At 45.7% G+C, this 18,840-nt stretch overlaps 2 protein-coding genes across 4 annotated transcripts in view; both read right to left on the reverse strand.

Moving 5' to 3' along the window:
- The window catches only part of USP43 (ubiquitin specific peptidase 43), a 68,281-nt gene extending 64,170 nt beyond the window's left edge, over nucleotides 1-4,111 (reverse strand). For both annotated transcript variants that reach the window (XM_012805959.1, XM_003791095.1), the window contains exon 1: nucleotides 3,608-4,111. In XM_012805959.1, coding sequence (XP_012661413.1) covers nucleotides 3,608-4,111 — 504 coding nt within the window. The remainder of the gene's footprint in view (nucleotides 1-3,607) is intronic.
- A 1,949-nt stretch (nucleotides 4,112-6,060) lies between these two features.
- Nucleotides 6,061-18,840, reverse strand: part of CFAP52 (cilia and flagella associated protein 52) — a 56,285-nt gene continuing 43,505 nt past the window's right edge. For both annotated transcript variants that reach the window (XM_003791097.1, XM_003791096.1), the window contains 6 exons: nucleotides 18,515-18,663; nucleotides 15,100-15,245; nucleotides 11,896-12,047; nucleotides 9,375-9,477; nucleotides 7,557-7,668; nucleotides 6,061-6,498 (listed from right to left, as the gene is read on the reverse strand). In XM_003791097.1, the coding sequence (XP_003791145.1) occupies nucleotides 6,323-6,498; nucleotides 7,557-7,668; nucleotides 9,375-9,477; nucleotides 11,896-12,047; nucleotides 15,100-15,245; nucleotides 18,515-18,663 (838 nt within the window). In that variant the 3' untranslated portion in view covers nucleotides 6,061-6,322. The remainder of the gene's footprint in view (nucleotides 6,499-7,556; nucleotides 7,669-9,374; nucleotides 9,478-11,895; nucleotides 12,048-15,099; nucleotides 15,246-18,514; nucleotides 18,664-18,840) is intronic.

Consider the following 18,840-nt stretch of genomic DNA (forward strand, 5'->3'; position numbering starts at 1 on the left):
CCCAGCTACTTGGGAGGCTGAGGCAGGAGACTCGCTTGAGCCCAGGAGTTGGAGGTTGCTGTGAGCTGTGATGCCACAGCACTCTACCCAGGGGGCAGCTTGAGGCTCTGTCTTAAAAAATAAATAAATAAATAAATTGGGTAAAACATTTTCACAAAAGTCATATAACAAATGAAAAGAGCAGGAACCAGAACTAGAATTTCCAAGTGTTTGTATATACTTTGAAACACATCAACATGTTCATTATGGTTATCTCTAGAGGCTAGGATGGGGTTACAGATCTTTTTTTGGTTTTTTGGGTTTTTTACACCCACAAAACCACTTTTTTTTTTATTAAATCATAAACACATAGATCATGTATACATTAATGAATTTATGGGGTACAATGTGCTGATTTCATATAGAATTAGGAACACTTACATCACACTGGTTAATATATACCTCATCTTGTTTACTTAATTATTGTGTTAAGACATTTATACTCTATACTAATAGATCCAACATGTACCCTTGCATTATGCACCATAGGTGGGATGGGGTGAATGGTGGGATTACAGATCTTTTCTGTACATTTTAGCATTTCTCTCTTTTTTTTTTTACATTAAGTAATATTTAATCACATCATTAAAACATGAAAGAATTCTGGATAATATCATGGACAGGGTTTTTATAATGTATTTACTCACTTGCTGCTAAAGAGTAGTCCTGCTGTCTATGTGAGGCTGAGTGACCCTGGGCTCAGAAGGGGAGCAAGGGAGCATGGCAAACCCATCCTACTTGCAGGGCTCAGATTGGGACACCTGTCCAGCAAGCTGGCCCTGTCTCCATTTCCTCCCCCTCCTTCTGTCTTAAGGTAAGGATCCACACTACCCAATTCCTTGATAAAACTTTATGTGGCTTGTCCCCACCACCCAATCCTCTAGCCCAGTGGTTCTCAACCTTCCTAATGCCATGGCTCTTTAATACTGTTCCTGTGAGTTGAGACCCACAGGTTGAGAACCCCTGCCTTGCCTCTCCACCATGGCCCCTGGCATTCATTCAGCAGAAGTGCCTCTCAGCCCCACCCACCTTGGAGGCTGGCAAGTTCAGTTTCCAGGGCCTGAAATGCACTTTCCCATTTTCCCAAGTCCTTAGTTGACACCTCATCCTTCAACTCAGTGCTTGATTCCCTCTCCAGGGGCCACTTTCCTGCCCATCCCACCTCCTCCAATCAAATTACAACCTCTGGCTACACCTCTATTTTTCCTTCCTAGCATGTTCCTGATCTAATCATGTGCCTGTGTGATTGACATCCATGCCTCTCACAAGACGGTAAGCTCCCGGAGAGTAGTCTCAGAACCTGGGTTTGTGCACACCACTCATCACATACTCCGTGCTCCTGGCAGAGTGTCCAGACATTCAATAGATATTTGTTGAATGAATGAAGGTTTCCTCCTCTGTAAAATAAATAATAGGAGCCCACCTAGATTTCAATCATAATGCATAAAACCTGGATTCTGGGATCCTTCACTCCTCCAAGGCTCCCAGGAAACCCCAGATTCACATTCATTCTCTCTCTCATTAACACATTAAAAACTTGGGTTATCCTTTAAGTCCCTGGGGGATTTGACAGCCAGGAAAGAAAGAGGAAATCCTGGTGAGTCAGAGAAGGTGATTACTAACTGGGGAGTTTTTCCCAACTACTCAGGCCTCTCCCCTTGCTGTCTCGCTGGATGAGAATGCATCTGGCTAGAGCAGTGATTCTCAACCTTCCTAATGCTGTGGCCCTTTAAATACAGTTCTTGAGGCTCAGCACCTGTGGCACAAGTGGCTAACGCGCCAGCCACATACACCTAAGGTGGCGGGTTCGAATCCAGCCCGGACCGCCAAACAACAATGATAGCTGCAACCAATAATTAGCCAGGCGTTGTGGCAGACACCTGTAGTCCCAGCTACTTGGGAGGCTGGGGCAGGAGACTCGCTTGAGCCCAGGAGTTGGAGGTTGCTGTGAGCTGTGAAGCCACGGCACTCTACCCAGGGGAATAGCTTGAGGCTCTGTCTCAATAAATAAATAAATAAATAAATAAATACAGTTCTTGTGGGTTGCAACCCACAGGTTGAGAACCGCTGGGCTAGAGAAAACCGACATCAAGATTACCTTGGTGGCTCCCTCCTTCCTCTGGGTTTTTGCAGGTGAGAATAATGAACGCTCTCCATGGGCCCAGCACTGTTCTGAGTTCTCTGCCCATAACTCATTTACCACAATAACTCTATCATAAGGTGGATACCAACAGGGCTCCATTTTACAGGAAAGTTGAGGCACAGCAAGATTTAGTAACTTGCTCAAGGTCACAAAGCTCCAGAGACCTTGTTCTCTTAACTACTATACTATACTGCCTCACACATTTAAGAAATGAATATTGCCAAAAAAAGACAGTGACAACTGAGTGACCCACTGACTGCTCCAGAACAGGGCCTCACTAATGGAGGCAAGACAGAGAGAAAGGTGGGGGTTGGTTGGCATCCTTGTGGGTCACATGGCAAAGACTGCTTTCTCAGGCTGAAACTCAAGAGCGGTGATGCTTGTGGAATGAACACTGACAGGTCCCCCTCCCCCAAGAACAATCACTAGTCTGTGGAGAACTTCAGCTCTGCCCGGAGCTGTGTTTTTTTCTTTTTTTTCATTTTCTTTTTCTTTTTTTAAAGCAGGGATTAAACCTTGCATCTGACCATATGCATCAATTATCAGGAACTCTTTACTCCAACTGGGACCCCAAACAAACACCCCTGTTTTAACCGTAGGTGAGGTACTACACACGATTTACAAAGCTTCATGATCCTGCAGCATCCCGAATAAGTAGACAGTGATCCTGCGGACAATAAAATGCAACCCCATGCTAACACACTGTAGGGGACAGAATGAATGTACATTAAACAAAAGGCTGCCATCTCCAAAGCAGCACACCCACTGCCTTTCCCAGGCACTCAGCACAGAATCTGACCTGCAGGTTCTCAGCTTCCATTGGGTTTAGAATAAAATCCAAAATCTCTACCGTTGCCTCCAAGGTCTTTGATGATCAGGCAGAGATCATCTGCCTCCGAGCTACAGCAACACTAGTTTTCTCTCTCTTTGGGGAGTACAGACTTACTGGTCCCTCTGCCTGGATTATCCTTAGATTTTGGTCTGGCTGCGTCCTTTTCATTATTCCGACCTCTACACAAAAATCATCTCTTTCCTCTGAGGCCTTCGCCTTCAAAGTCCCCTTCCCCACGCCCCTCTGGATTGGAAGCTGTATCCTTGGCATCAGAACACTGGCCCACAGGCCTTCAAGACTTCAACAAATGTTTGTTGAATGCAAAAACGCTACAATCTCTCCACCGCCACCTCCCCCCCAAAAAAAAAATTTCTGGGAGGAATTAATTTATAAAGGAAAACACATGCAAGCGACAGCACAACACATCGATTCAAAACAAAGGCGGTAACCTAAGGCTGAACTGGTAAAGGACATAAAGGCCCCCAAGAAAGCCCTTTCCTGAGGGTGCATATACTTTTCCAAAACGAAACCAGCGGGCCAGAAGGAGGTTGCCGCCGAGCAGCAAGGGCTGTTGGCGGCAGAGCGCTGCCTACCTTGAACTCGGCGGAAAGTTGGGGCGTGTATTCGCGGGTCCACAGCGCGCGCACGAGCGCCGCCAGCTGCTCTGTGACCTCGGCGCGGCCCGGCGCCGCCCGGTAGCGCCCGAGCGCCAGGAACTCGGCCAGCAGGTCGGTGTTGCTGAGACACTGCACCACCGCGTTCATGAAACAGGTGTTACCGTGGTTCTTCAAGCCCTGCGCGCCCGGTGGCCGCGCCCCGTCGCCCGCGGGGAGCTGCGGCTGAGGGCCGGGCGGACGCTCCTCTCGGGGGCTGCCGGGGACCGCTGGAGTCGGGCCCGGGGCGCAGGCAAAGCCCCCCTCACCGTCGCCATCGCAGCGTCCCGGCTGGGGCTGGGTCCGGGGCGGCGAGTCCCCGGGGCGGGAGCGGCTGCCCAGCGCCAGCAGGAAGCGTCCAAACAGGCGGCGCAGGGAGCGGCGGCGGCGGGGCCGGGGCGCAGGCGGCCCCCTTCCTGCCGCGTCCCCGGGGCCCGGGTTCATGGCACCCGCCGGCGCAGATAGCGGAGGGAAGCCCCGGGGCCCGAAGCGGACGAGCAGCTAACAGGCCCTTACAGCCCCGCCCCGGCGCTGGGCGCCGGCTACCTGCGGGCAGGTGTGCGGGGACCGGGCGGAGGCGGAGCCAAGGGCGGGGCCGCCCCTCCCCGCGCGGGAATCCTGCCGCACTGCCGGCCTCAGGGCAGCGCCCGGCCGCCCCTATCCCTGCCTCGTCCCGCCCCCGCGGCACAGAATGGGAATAAAAGCAGTGGGAGTCGTCGTAGCCCATTTCTGCACCCTGCCTTACCTCTTATAAACCAGCAGACCTGGTTTAACCTCTGGCCCTGTTCCTCGCCCAACCTTCAAGCTGCAGAAGTAATAGAAAAATGAAATATTTGAAAGCGCCCAGCTATTGCTAAATTTCTTGTAATTACGTCCAGTTGACGAAGAAAAGGGAAAGGAAAGACTCCAAAGGACAGCCTCGGGCGTGGTGAAAGGCGCGCGCTGGAAGGCGAAGGGCGGCCAGCGCTCTGGTACACTGCTGCTTCCTCCGCGGGCTCAGGTGTGTGCAGACAGGTGGTGCCACCTCCTTCCAACCCGTCTGCCCCTTGGGTGAGGCAGAGGTTTTGCCTGTACCCGCCAACCCAGCACCTGAACTGAGAGCCGCGTGTTGCCGTGTGAACAAACACCTGGCGTGGTTTGCTTTTTGAAACTACAAGCTGGGTTAGAGTCTGTCCAAAAACTTATGAGACTCGATCATCCTCGGTTTAGCTGGTGGAGAAGTGGGCTCCGAGAGGTTAACGCAACGTTTGGCCACCCGACCCGTAAGTAGGGAAACCGGAACTCGACCGTAGTCTGCGGGCTGCCGGGTTCAGGCCCTGTCCAACCTCGGCATTTGCTTACCAGGAAGTTTTCCGGCTCCCGGGCGCGCCCCCTACGCTGTCTCTTGTTCACTCCTTAGCGCAAAATCCTTGCTGAATTACTGCCCAATCAGAATTAGCTTGGCCTTGCCCCGCCCTTGATTTCCTGGGCAACCCCGGGGGCCTGCGCTCGCACAAAATCCCCTGTAACTGACAGTTTTATAATTAATCGGGCAAGGTCTTGCAGAATGAATTTCTCATCAATTTCTAGCTCAAAAGGAGATCTGCAGTATTACATCAACGTCCTGCTGCTTGTTATTTAATAAGTGGTCATAATTTATTAAATATTCTCCCCCATCTTTCAAATAGGGCAGCAGCAGTTACCCGATGCTAAAAAGCAGTATTACTTAAGGGATAAAGAATAAGCTTATAAGACTGCACTGTGAATTGGAGACATGTGTTTCTGAAAAATGCGATCATTTGCCCTCTCTGGAATTGAAACAGATACTCAGTTGGATGATTAATACACAAGGTCCATTTCGTCACCCTTGCGGTGGTAGGCACATGAGAAAGAAATTATAGCCAACTCAAAATGTCATCTTTGATAATCACCCCAAGATCCCCAACAACACACATTTTCTTTGAGAAAGCATTCATGTTTTATCTCTGTGTCAGGGATTCTGCCCATGCTTTAAAACATTATGTCACTTCATTCTCACAATAACCTTTTGAACAGGAATTTATTATTGCTTGAAAAAAGAGAAAACTGCAGCTCAGAGGGTTTTTAAAAGCCTGCCAAAGATCTGTATTTAAACCAAAGTCTTCTTCCCCAGAGCTTGACCAATAAAATGATGATTAAGAAGGAAATTCACACTGTGTTGACCAGTTGATGGAAGTATTTCAGATTGCATGTGAAAACCCCACACTGTACCCTAGAAGTGCATTAATGTACATAGTTACCGTTCAAAAAAAAAAAAAAAAAAAAAAGAAGGAAATTCACCTTGCTTTATTTTTAGAGGATAATAGCAACGTTGTCTATGGACAGATCGTGAGGAAGGTCTGTGGGTTTTGCAGAGTCACATAAAAGAGGTTACGACAGGAAACCAACAATGGAGAATTTATTCATAATAAAGCTGTTTTAATTATAGTCTGGAAAATTATTCTTCAACATATTTCAATCTTAATATACACTTTAAGAATGTAAATGCATTCTATAAAGGAAAGGAGAAACTTAGAGAACATTTCAATTGAAGAACAAAAACAGCAATGTGGAAAATCAAGACTACAGTTGGAGTTATCTAAACCCCATCCTCAACAGGACTGTGTGATGTGGTGGCTCCGAGAGATCCCAGGTGCTTCAGGAGACAAATGGGTACTTCCATCGCAAAATGGCTCCATCAGCGCTTACACTAACAATATATTGATTTCCTGGACTTATCCGGATCCCTGTGATGTGGCCACTGTGTCCCACCCCAACATGAGTCACTTCACCCTCGTTATAATCCCAAACTTTGATCAGATGGTCATTTCCACCTGAAAAAGACAAACACTTACATGGCATTGCTGCCACAGTATAGAGAGAAAGAGCCCCAATTTCAAATAACTGGATTATTTCTAATACATTGCCCAGGTGGCAATTTAAAGGAAGAAAAATCTATCTTTATAATAACACTTGATTATAAAAATCTATGTCTAGTGTAGGAAATATGGGGGGAGAGGAATACAAAGAGGTAAAATCACCTTTATCCCACTACCCAGAAATAACCACTATTGACATCTTGGTTTAGTTCCTTCCTGTCTGTTTTCTATAAGTATATATATATCTGTATTTCCTATGTATAAAGCATGCATGTACATATACAGTCTGATTGGGGTCACACTGTATCTAGTTTGATATCCTGCTTTAAGTCAAAGTGTTTCTGAAACTTAGCATCAAGGGTGTCAACCTGTGGCCAACAGGCTGTGTGCATGCTGATTTTGTAATGACTTTTTTTGCTTATCTGTGGTGTTGGATATTATGAAAAGTATGCACGAAACTTTTTTTTTTGCGAATCAGCTTTTGTTTGTGCAGCAGAGGGGGAAAAAAGGTTGGACACCCTTGGTTAATTAGAGCATTTATTTATTAATGTCCTGAAGAATCAGAGAACCTAGCAAGAAATGATGTTGCTCCCATTGCCATGTCTGTGGTAAATGCCCCATTGAAAACTGGTTAATTCATCTCTTTTTCTGGGGAAAGGATCACATCATTCAATAATAAGAAGGAATCTACAGGATTAATATATAAGAACTGCCATTTGAGACTTCGATAGGAAATAACAGAGGAAGGCACACAGAAACAGCCCAGACCACTTAAAGGCTGGTGATGCAAAGCTTGGCTTATTTGTGCAAAGACTCCTGTGCAAATGTTTCCTCTCACTGAAGTATGACTTCTAGATTTTTCTTTTCTGGCCACAATGGCTCCAGTGTTCAGTATGAATGTAACCAAGTTGCCCCTGAGACCCTTTGGTGATCTGTTCTCATTGCCTCCAAACTGGGAGTTCCATGTCCCCAACTAAATAAGCCAGGAGTGGCTTTCTTACCCCAGAACTAACCTGTGACAAAGTGCGCTCCTTCCTGTGTGATATCCATACCATTTATTGACCCAGACAAGGAACCTTCCAACTCTCTGATTACTGAGCCATCAAATACTTCCCAGTAAGCAATCTGGAATTCGGGAAAGAAGTATTAGGCAGGATTCAGCTCAGTGGAATCATCCATGCACATGCTAACAAAAGATGGTTCGACTTTATATAGAAGGTAGCAAAAATACACCATGGGATGATACTGGCTGAAATTATAAATAGGCTATAGCAGGGGGTGGGAAAACCATTTTAATATTTTTAGTATTGGTTTGAAAATTTGCATTCTATTTAAAGAGATGTTGATGTGCTGATAAACCTGGATTGTGACAGAAAGAGCTTTTGATAAGACTAAGCAGATTGAGTCTGAAGCAAGCTGTAAAAGGAGAAAACAGCTTCTGCATCCACAGTGAGGCTTCAGGCCTGGTGGGAGGGAACGCGCTGGGGAATAGGCACCCTCCAGAGTTCCAGAGATTGGGACTCACAGAGTGGCCCAACCCTCCCTCTTCCTCACCCTATCCCTATTCTCAGTTTTCCCTTCTACCCCAAAGCAATAAAATACTCCTCAGGGTGGAGTTCAAAGACAAAAGGGATTAACCTTGGTCCCCTCCTAGGGAGGAAAAGGGGGGAGACAGGTGCTGAATACACTACCTTTGTACTTTGAACCTTGTGAAAGTACAAAGCATTCAAAAATCTTCCTTTTAAATACAGAATGCTTGACCAGGAATTAGAAGCATGAACTCGGGCACACATTTCATCCATTTCTCTTCATTTCATGTCGATGGAAACTTGCTGTATTCCCTGAATGGCTAGAGATTGTGTACAGTTTTTTTTTTTTTTTACTTTTTTTTCTTTTGCTTTATAATTTCTATCGATGCTTGATCACATTAACAAAAGTTCTGTGTTCATAGTAAAAGCATGAAGGGTTTCTCAGTAATCACACCCACAGAAGTAGCTGGAACTTTGACTGCCTGCCATCCCAGGCAAAGAAGACAAAGGGACTCTCTTCTGGGCAGCCCTGTCAGAGCTCAGTCTTTCCCTGCTGTCCTCTGCCAGGGGTGCCCCTCTTTGAGATTTGGACAAAGCTAGATCCTTGGAGCTCCTAGGAGCTTCCCTGCACCTGGCCAGTGCCATACAGCCTGTTCTGCTTCCTTTTGTAGCCCTGTCACCATCTCATGTCTTGTTCATTTATTATTCACTGCTCATTCATTGGTTTACATACGTATTAGCTGATTCCAGCCCCTACTACCTAAAATAAATAAATTATTAAGCTCCACGAGAGCTTGCTACATGGAGAAATGTTCCCCCAAACAGAAGGACCAATCTTCATCCAAGGACGTAAAAACATTAAAGCTTTTTTAATGTTTTTATAAGTAGTGATGAGAGGGGAGGAGCTCTACTGTCTTTCTGTTTGAATTTCATCAGAATCGTAACTGGTTTGGGCACAGCAATTCCACTCTAGCCTCAGAAATTTCCTAATAAAAAAACCTAATATTTATTGAGTGCCTACTATTTGCCAGCCCCCATTCATTCTACAAGCATCATATATGAGCGTGGCTTTAATCCTCACAGATGCCCCATGAGGTTGGTGGTGTGGCTTCCTCTTAAAAGATAAGAAAGTGGAGGCACTGCCAGGTTGCGTGGCATTTTCATAGCGACAAGACGGATGATCAGCAACAGAACCATCATTTGGATCAGGGTGGCTTGACTTTGGAGCCTGCACCCTCAGCCACAACACCTTACTGCTTTTCTCTTGTCCTGAAAGATCTGACAGTTGCTGGGAGTACTTACCTTTCTGTCTGTTCCACTGGTGACGATCTGGAACTCCTCAGGGTGATAACACACGCACTGGAATAAGGTGTTGGCCAGGATCATCTGATTCCTCCTAAGACGCCTGAAAAGTAGATTAAAAAGTTATGAAACTTGACTTTCTCTTCCCTAGAATATTTATTTACTATCCAAACTAAATTCGGTACAAGCTCTAGGACTTAGGTTGGTTTATCTCTCTGCAAACATCTCATGCTGCTCGGTATACAGTGGCCCTTGGATTTCTTCAAAGTAGACTTCGAGTTACTCTACTCTCCCGACTTCTGTGTGCTCCCTTCACTCTTATCTGACTGTCAAAAGACAGTGGGAAGGGCCCTTTTCTGAAGACAAAGCACAGAACTCAGTGAGAGACTTGAAATTCCAGCAAGAAGGAAGGAGAAGAGGCTAAACTCAGAGCCTACCTGCCACCTCCCACAAAATGTACTCTATTGTACTTTTTTCATTTTGAGATAAGTCTCACTTTGTCACACTCAGTAGAGTGCTGTGGCATTATATCTCACAGCAACCTCAAACTCCTGGGCTCAAGCGGTCCTTCTTTTTTTTTTTTGAAAAAAAGCCTCAAGCTGTCCCCCTGGGTAGAGTACCGTGGCATTACAGCTCACAGCAACCTCCAACTCCTGGGCTCAAGCGAGTCTCCTGCCTCTGCCTCCCAAGTAGCTGGGACCACAGGCGCCCGCCACAACGCCCGGCTATTTTTTGGTTGCAGCCGTCATTGTTGTTTGGCGGGTCCGGGCTGGGGATTCGAACCCGCCACCTTAGATGTACGTGGCTGGCGCCTTAGCCGGTTGAGCTATAGGAGCCGAGCCTCAAGCGGTCCTTCTTACTTCAGCCTCCCACGTAGCTGTGACTACATGTGCCCACCTCAGCACCACTGTCTGGCTAGTTCCTCTATTTATAGTAGAGATGGGGTCTTGCTCTTGCACAGGCTGGTCTCAAACTCCTGAGCTCAAGCTATTCACCCTCCTCAGTCTCCCAGAGTGCTGGGATTACAGGCGTGAGCCACTGCACCCAGCCAATGTAACGTACTCAATTCTTAAAGCCACCATTTGGAAGTAGAGTTCCCTATAATTTCCGGGGCCAAATGTGAGGAAGGGATTTTTTACACATGGATATTATAGATCCTCCACCTCTAGGGATTTGCATTCAGTAGGTTCCCATGAGGCCACAGATCTTATGTGCATGGTAGTTTGTGAACCCTTGCCTTACTGTACAAAAAATATGTTAAGTATTGCTTCTCCTCCCATAGACAATGTGCTGAGTGGCCATCTCCCAAGCCAGACTTTCCTGGCTAAAAAATGCACCTTCTGCACAGTTTCTTCTCATTATGGAAGTTTTCAAACATGGTATTTGAGGTGAGTGTTTTTAAAGATTTTGGCACAAATATTCCTGCTACCCAACAGAAAAGCTCTAAGGATATGAGGCAGTCAGAAACCCTCCATGGGAATAAGTTTAGACATGCCCTTCTAGTTTAATATTTTCCCAATGGGAAGGTCAGGTGTAGGTTGACACCCACCTTCTCCAAGTGTGGTGTTTGGACCAGCACTGTCACTTGAGAGCTTATTAGCAATGCAGAATCTCAGGTGCCACACTACATCTATTGAATCAAAGCCTACTTTTATAACAGGATCCCCAGGAGACATACGGGGTTAGAAGACAGAGTCTTGCTTTGGTTTTTTTAATGTATTAAATAAAAAGTGTTCTGTTTTTGCCTTGAGTCCTCCTTCCCATCAAGAGCATTTCATACTCTTTGGCCACACACATCTCCCTTCTCCCGTCCTTGTTCTTATTCCAGTCTTTCCTACGCAGCTATATAGAGACCATACCTCTTAGGAATAGTAGCGGGATGGTGGGTGGATGTCAGGGGAATGAGGTCTGATTCCAAAATGAAAACACACAGCAAAAATTCTTATAATCAAAAATTTTAAAAAGCACCTTGGAAAATCCTTTGAGTTTCCCCTACAATAAAGACCACATGCTTTGGTCTAGTTAGAGTTAGGGATTCTAGAGTTGGGGCTGTAATGTGCTCCCAGTGTAAGAGACCTGGGAATGTGGCCAATTGATGGGGAGGGCAAATTCATGCCCTCCTCCCAGTGGCAAGCTCATCCTGGGCTTCACTCGACTGAGTGCAGTGGTAAGAGGAACTGTCTGCATCACTTATTTCTCTTTCTCCCTTGTATTTGGAACACACAGAGTTGAATTAGTCTGAGTTAAACCATGCTTCACTGTGTAGGTCTGGAAAGCTGCCTCTCTAAGTCATCCAGAAGCTTCTAACATTCAGTTCTTCCTGGAAACTATACCCTCCCCACTAGCCTCTGGAAACCCTGGGCAGTCATGGAGCTGAGTGGCTTTTGAGGAGCATCCCCTTACTATTGCCGTACATATGAAGGCAATACCCTCCATTTGGATCTTCTGTCACGTTCAGCGTAATGCTGGTGTGGTTGGGTCTTGCAAGTGTTGCTTCATCCTCCCCGTCACCGGTACCTACACGAGGTCCCAAATGATGCAGGTCCCGTCAGTGCTGGCGGTGACACACTCCTCATTGTTCTTCTTCACCCTAATGCAGGACACAGATGACTTGTGCTCCTTGAGGGCCTCCACCAGCTTCTGGGTCTGGCACTCTATCTGCCACACCCTTACCTGAAAGCCACAAAGTTCATGACTTCAATACAAATTTGGGAATTCTGAAAAACAATCAAAAAGATTCTAAGAGCTTTTTCACCTCTGCCTTGTTTGACTTGTTTTTTTCAAGTTCCTTGTCCTCATCTCAGCTGGGTGGGGTGGGAAGGCTAAGCTGAAGGGCGGGATTATTCACATATAAGGTGTACTCATCTCCCACGGAGCTTGGAAAATGCCACCAGTGATCTTGTACCTGCTTCTAATGTGAGGCTGAGAAATTTATCAGACACCAGTACAAAAATCAATCATGCAAGATCTGGTGCTAACCCAAGTGAAATAATCTGCTGAGCACTGCTCTCAAATTTCTGGTCCCATCAGGAAATTTCTTGAGTACCCAGAGCCATATTTAAACTTTCACTTCAGCTGTTCAGTTTTAAGTATTTAAAACCAATGGTTCTAAACCCTACCAAATGTCATAACCATATTATATCACAAATACTCTCGAAAGCCTGCTTATTTGCCTGAAGTTAAACTCATGGACACTGTAACAACCTACACACAAAATTTTAATGCAGTCAGTATAATACCCTAACTGTAATAAAAGGAAAGTTATTTAGTTATTATAATATCCCCTTAATGGATAAAGATCTGTTATAATTACACCAGAAAACATGGTAATATGGTCCTATACTTATACCTTCTTATAATTAATATGTTGGATTTATGAAAAGTAAGAACAGAAACTATTCCATGTAAGTTGTACAGGGTAATGAAAGAACAGTAGTCTGTGTGAAGATTAGATTTAAAACTAGTGTGAGGGCTCGGCACCCATAGCACAGTGGTTTTGGCGCTAGCCACATGCACTGAGGGTGGCAGGTTCAAACCCAGCCCTGACCTGCTAAACAACAATGACAACCGCAACAAAAAAGAATAGCTGGGCATTGTGGTGGGCACCTATAGTCCCAGCTACTTGGGAGGCTGAGGCAGAAGAATCGCTTAAGCCCAAGAGTTTGAGATTCCTGTGAGCTATGACACAACGGCACTCTCCCCAGGGTGACATAGTGAGACTCTGTCTCAAAAAAATAAAAAATAAAAATAACTAGTGTGAGAATAAGTAATAACAGAGTAGACTTACTTGAACCTGATTAGAGGATAATAATCTTAAGTCAAGTAAGAAAACATTCGATAAGATACTTCCTACAAAGCCAAGAAAATGAGGAAGTTGCAGGTTATCCTAAATGCTCATTTCCATGGTGTCCCAATAATTCACTGTTAAGAATGGAGTGGGATGATGGCTACTATCAAAGCAAATCTTCTACCTTTAAATTGCACTACAGGTGGAGCTTTCAGTCTTTAGCAGCGGTGAGATTCAAAATATCTAACTAGTATGGTGTCCATGTGGCCAAACAGCCCAGGACTGGAACCAAAGTCTTAGAAGACTTTGGATTGGCTGGGCTTCAACTTTATAGTTGTGGGATTGTCGGGAGTTTGGAGTATAACTGGGAGAAAGGGAGGCGGTGGTAAGGCTGTGATCTTATTTTTTGCAGGGGTGGGGCATTCAGGCAATGGTCATTTACCTTTGAAATTGGAAGTACTTGAGTATTTTAGCAACTATTGCATACATGCTAATGTATATCTGCTGACCAGAAGCCCTGGTTTCTAGTACTTACAAAGACCTTGAAGAGCATACCGTTAAGGAGGAAAGGCCTGAAACATAGCTGCATTGGCAAGACAGAAGAGGAAGAGCTGACAGGGAGCTGTGAAAAGATTGCTGAGCAGGACCAAGAGCAAACAATTTGTAATGTGTGATCTCCTCCATGGCTCTCATGAGCTTGGCTCAGGCACCCAGAATGCAGATGGTCTGATCTAAGCCAAGTTTGGGCATCAGCAAGACATATCCCCCAAAAGGCTGGCAAGGGAGCAGGCAAGGGCACTGAGGGTGTCACAGGAGTGTGGCTGAAGTGATAAGGGAAGGACATACAGCCACAAGTGGTGGTGGGTAGAGAGGAGTGGGCATGGTCTAGGGCTGGATGTGTTTTCCATGGAGCCCCTAAAGGGTGGCTAGCCTAAATGGAGATGGGCCCTAAGTATAAAATGAACACAGCAGATTTTGCAGACTTCATACAAAATAAAGAATATAAAATGCCTCATTGATAGGACTTTTGTTTTCTTAACTTTACACAGGAAACTGAAGCACAAAGAGGTTAAAGAAGGTGCCCCAGGTCACACAACTGGGAAGTGATAGAAAGAAAATCTGAGCCCAGGTAATTCATCTGCATTGCCTAGGCATGGCCTTGGGGCCACATGTGGCCCTCCAGATCTCCTCTGCACCAAATCTAATCTTCACAGAACAAATATCTTTATTAAAAGGATTTGTTCTGTAAAATTCAGATTCATTTAAAAGGCCACATTCAAGAATCCAGAAGGCCACATGTGGCCCCAAGGCTGCAGGTTCCAAAAGCTACATCAAGATACTGTATCTCTCTTCTCCCTAATGAGTTCTTCCTACGGTAGGTAAGAAAAGAAAGGAGAAGAAAATGTCCTATGTAGAGAAAGGGAAGGCTTTGGGATAGAAAAAAATCTAGGGCACAGGGAGGGAGAGGCCCGGGAATAAATGTGCCAGCGAGAGGTGCTTTAGCATCCTCAAAATCACAGAAGGAAAAGGTTGTGCGATAATTTTAAAATAATAGTAAGAACATCTGGATGGATTAAAGAATTGCTTCTAAAAACATTCTTGCTTTAAAAAAGATGAAGACAATTTATACAAGTTTGGCCCTTAGAGGAAAGGAACAAGAGTGGCAAAACTCAGGCAAAACACCGACTTGGATTCACAGCTTCAGTTCCTAGAACACTTTCATGATTGTAAATGTCCCTCTGTGCACAAATGTATCTATATGAACATTTATATGAGAACTTTGATACATTATATATTTTAGAGTTTCATCAAAATCTTAATTTAGTCCTGCCTGAATCCTAGCACAGGTCACATTTAGAAAATCAAATAGATGGCCTCCTATAAGGCAGTGGCTCTAAATTGAGGAGTTTTTTTTAAATTGGCTTTTAAGAACAATACCTCCCCTTCTCCACCACCACTGATGACCCTTTTACAGTCGCTGGTGGTGGCGATGGCGGTGACGCCGATCCTGTGAGCGCTGTTTATGACGTACATCAGGCGGCCTGTCTCTGGGGCAAAGGCCCGGATTTTGCCGTCGTTCCATGCTGGCATGAAAGGGAAACAAAAGGCAGTCAGTAGTCACCCTCTCTCCAAGACTGGGGAGTGGCGCTGGCGGTGGAGGGAAGAGGCCAGCCCCACGACTGCCCGTTATCACAGGCCCCTTTCTCTTGATTCCCTACACTGCTCACGCCTGGCCAAGGGAAAGGACAAGCTTTCCTGCAGGTGCACCCCAGGCCAAGAGAGGGAGGATGAGGAGAGAAGGAGGGAAACCAGCTCCCTCCTGTCCACGAGCTGCAAGACTTGTACACCCAACTGGATGTATAACTTAACTTTCCCAGATAATTGTTACCTTCCCACATGCCCCCCCTCAACATCATGCTCCTTCCCCTACACCCACCATCTTTCCCATCTCAATAAAAGTTGCTGCCATTCGGGCAGCACCTGTGGCTCAGTGGGTAGGGGGCTGGCCCCATATACTGAGGGTGGCAGGTTTGAACCCAGCCCTAGACAAACTGCAACAAAAAATAGCCGGGCATTGTGGTGGGCACCTGTCATCCCAGCTACTAGGGAGGCTGAGGCAAGAGAATCATCTAAGCCCAGGAATTGAAGGTTGCTGTGAGCTGTGATGCCATGGCACTCTACCAAGAGCAATAAAGTGAGATTTTCTCTCTTAAAAAAAAAAAAAAAAGTGGCCCCCATCCATCCAGTTGCCTAACCCAAGAACCTCAGAGTCACCCTTGATTCCTCCACATTCTGTTCCATCCAGCCCAATCCAACATGAAAACCACCAGTAAGTCTCATCTACTCTACTGTTAAAAATTGTCCAGAATCTGGTCACCTCCCAAGGCCTCCCCGACCACCACCACCACGAGTACCACCATCTCTCTCCTAGATTATTATAACAGCTTTTGCCTTGACCTGTGACTCTTGCTTACAACCAATTATCTATACAGGGGTCTGGGTAAAATTTTTAAAAACATGTCACCTTCCTGATCAAGAACTTCCAAAGGTTTTTCCCCTGCACCTAGAATTAAAATCTAATCTCCTTTCCCCTCCGTGGTCACTAGGATCTGCCCCCTATCTACCTCACCTCCTATACTAGCAATCTCCCTGAACCCCCACCTCCCACTGTGCCCACTACAATCCAGACACACTGGCCGTGTTGCTATTCTTTAAATAGATTGAGTTATTTTCCACCTCAGAGCCTTTGCATGTGCTCTTTCCTCTGTCTGGAATGCTTTTCCTTTTGGCGTTCACATGGCTGTCACTTTCTCATCGGCTCTAGTAGGATGTCTTAACCTTAGCAATTTTAAATAGAACACTCAAGGTAGGTCACATTTCATCAAGACTTGAGGAAATGAGGGTATGAGGGAGCAAGCCACTTGGGATATCTATAGGAAGAACCTTCCAACCAGACAAAACAGATAGAGCAAAGGCCCTATGCCCAGTGTCTTTTGAGAAACAGCAAAAAAGAAGGCATGGCCAGAAGGATTGCGACAAACCCGCAGAAAAAGAAAAAGTCAATTTCAAAGTCTCTCAAAGACTTGTTACACTAGAGCGCTGGTTCTCAACCTTCCTAATGTTGTGGCCCCTTAATACAGTTCCTGTGGGTCTCTGCACTAGAGGATAGTAAGTTACATGTCTCTTTCTTTCTCTCTCTCTCTCTTTTTTTTTTTTTTTTTTGCAGTGTTTGGTTAGGGCCAGGCTTGAACCCACCACCCCCGGTATATGGGGCCAGCGCCCTACTCCTCTGAGCCAAGGCACTGCCCTCTTTCTCTCTTTTTAAACCACTTTGTTGACGTATAATGGACATATTGGTTGTGGGATCTTCTCTACTGAAGGCTGGAATGTAGTGGTACAGTCATAGCTCACTGTAGCCTCAAGTAGTATGTAGTAAGAGAAAGTTCTGGGTAAGAAGATGGAGGTGAGGGAGGAGAGAAAGTCACAGAGAACCGTGTGGGTGATTACCGGGATTTCGTCTTCTACTCTGAAAAGGTAAAAAGAATTGAGCCCTGGAAATGGCACGATCTGGGCAACACCTGTAGCTCAGTTGGCAGGGCACCGGCCACATACACCAAGGGTGGTGGGTTCAAACCTGGCCTGGGCCAGCTAAAACAACAGTGACAACTACGACAAAAAAATAGCTGGGTGTTGTGGCATGTGCCTATAGTCCCAGCTACTTGGGAGGCTGAGGCTAGAGAATCACTTAAGCCCAACAGTTTGAGGTTGCTGTGAGCTGTGACTCCACACACTCTACCTAGGGTGATATAATGACACTCTGTCTCGAAAAAAAAAAGAAATGGCATGATCTGACTTACATTTTCAAACTGATTCTGGCTTCTGTGCTGAGAATAGACTGGAGGAGAAGGATGATGGGCAAAAGTAGAAGCGGGAGACTGGGCGGGAAGCTACCAGAGCAATCTGGGGGAGGAAGGATGGTGGCTAAGCTGAGGGTGGAAAGGATGAGAAGTGGTGGGACTCGAATATACTTTGAAGTGAGAGCCATCAGGGCATATGGACGTGGGCATAAGAGAAAAGGGGAAGGTAGTGAAGACTCTAGGATTTCTGACCTGAGGTGTGGTAGCTCTAAGTGTCCCATGAGCAAAGAGCTCCTGGTGGCACTATGTAGAGAAGACATGCTGGAGACAGGGTGGGGGTGGGAGGTGCCAAGGAGGAGGAGACAGAGCCAAGAAAAGAGGGGATGAGGTGGGTTCCTGACATTACCATTTCAATAGCTACCCTTACAGAGCCACGTGACTTCTCACTGATGTGAACCAGTAAATGTACTTTTTGACCATTGTGGAAATGTGAATACAGATTAGACAGAAGACTATATTAAAAATTTACTGTTTTAAAGGAAAATATTTTTGGAGATGCATACTAAAGTAGTTAGAGGTGGAATATCATGCTGTCTATAATTTATGCTGAAATACTTTGGCATAAAAAATTGAGTTAAAAATAAATAATTCCCTTTGAGGCATAACTTGGTTTGAAATAGGTTTTTCTCTCTTACACAACAAAAAGGCTTCTAACATGAGTGTCTTGAAGTCGCGAAGGCCTCAAATCCATTTTGAAACTGAATTCTTAAATTCTCCTGCTAGAGAGAAAGATATGCGCTCTGTGTAGCAACTTGGGAGAAGGAGAAATTGCTATTTAGTCCTTCCTCACTCAGAAAGTCTCCCAGCTGGAAGGAACTCCAAAGGGAGGCTAGATTAGAAGCAAGGAGGGGGTGGACAGTGGGAGGCTGTGCAGAATAAGAATGGCAAGAATCGAAGCCAGAGCCCACAGCCAGATCTTGCTGTGCAGACGTTACCTGAAATGATGCTCCTGCCGTCTCTCATGAAGTCAATGCTGTGGCAGGTCATGTTGGGAACTGTGATCCGCAGCAGCTCCCTGTTAGATGATGTGTGCCACACCCTGATATCTGTCTTGGCACAGGTGGCAAAAAGCTCAGCAGTGCCACTGCAAAGAAACCATCAAGAGAGTAAGAGATGCAGCCATCAGAGATGCATGATGCTTCTCTGATGCATCCTTGACACCAAAATGTGGAGTGACCCATGGAGGTAGGGAAGAGTGCTTTTTAGCTACCAAGTATCTGAAGGTTTGATCTTAGCAGATTTCTTTTTTTTTTTTTTTTTT

This window comes from Otolemur garnettii, unplaced genomic scaffold (assembly GCF_000181295.1).
Source record: "Otolemur garnettii isolate 467f Iridium unplaced genomic scaffold, OtoGar3 scaffold00046, whole genome shotgun sequence".
NCBI classification, from domain to species: domain Eukaryota; kingdom Metazoa; phylum Chordata; class Mammalia; order Primates; family Galagidae; genus Otolemur; species Otolemur garnettii.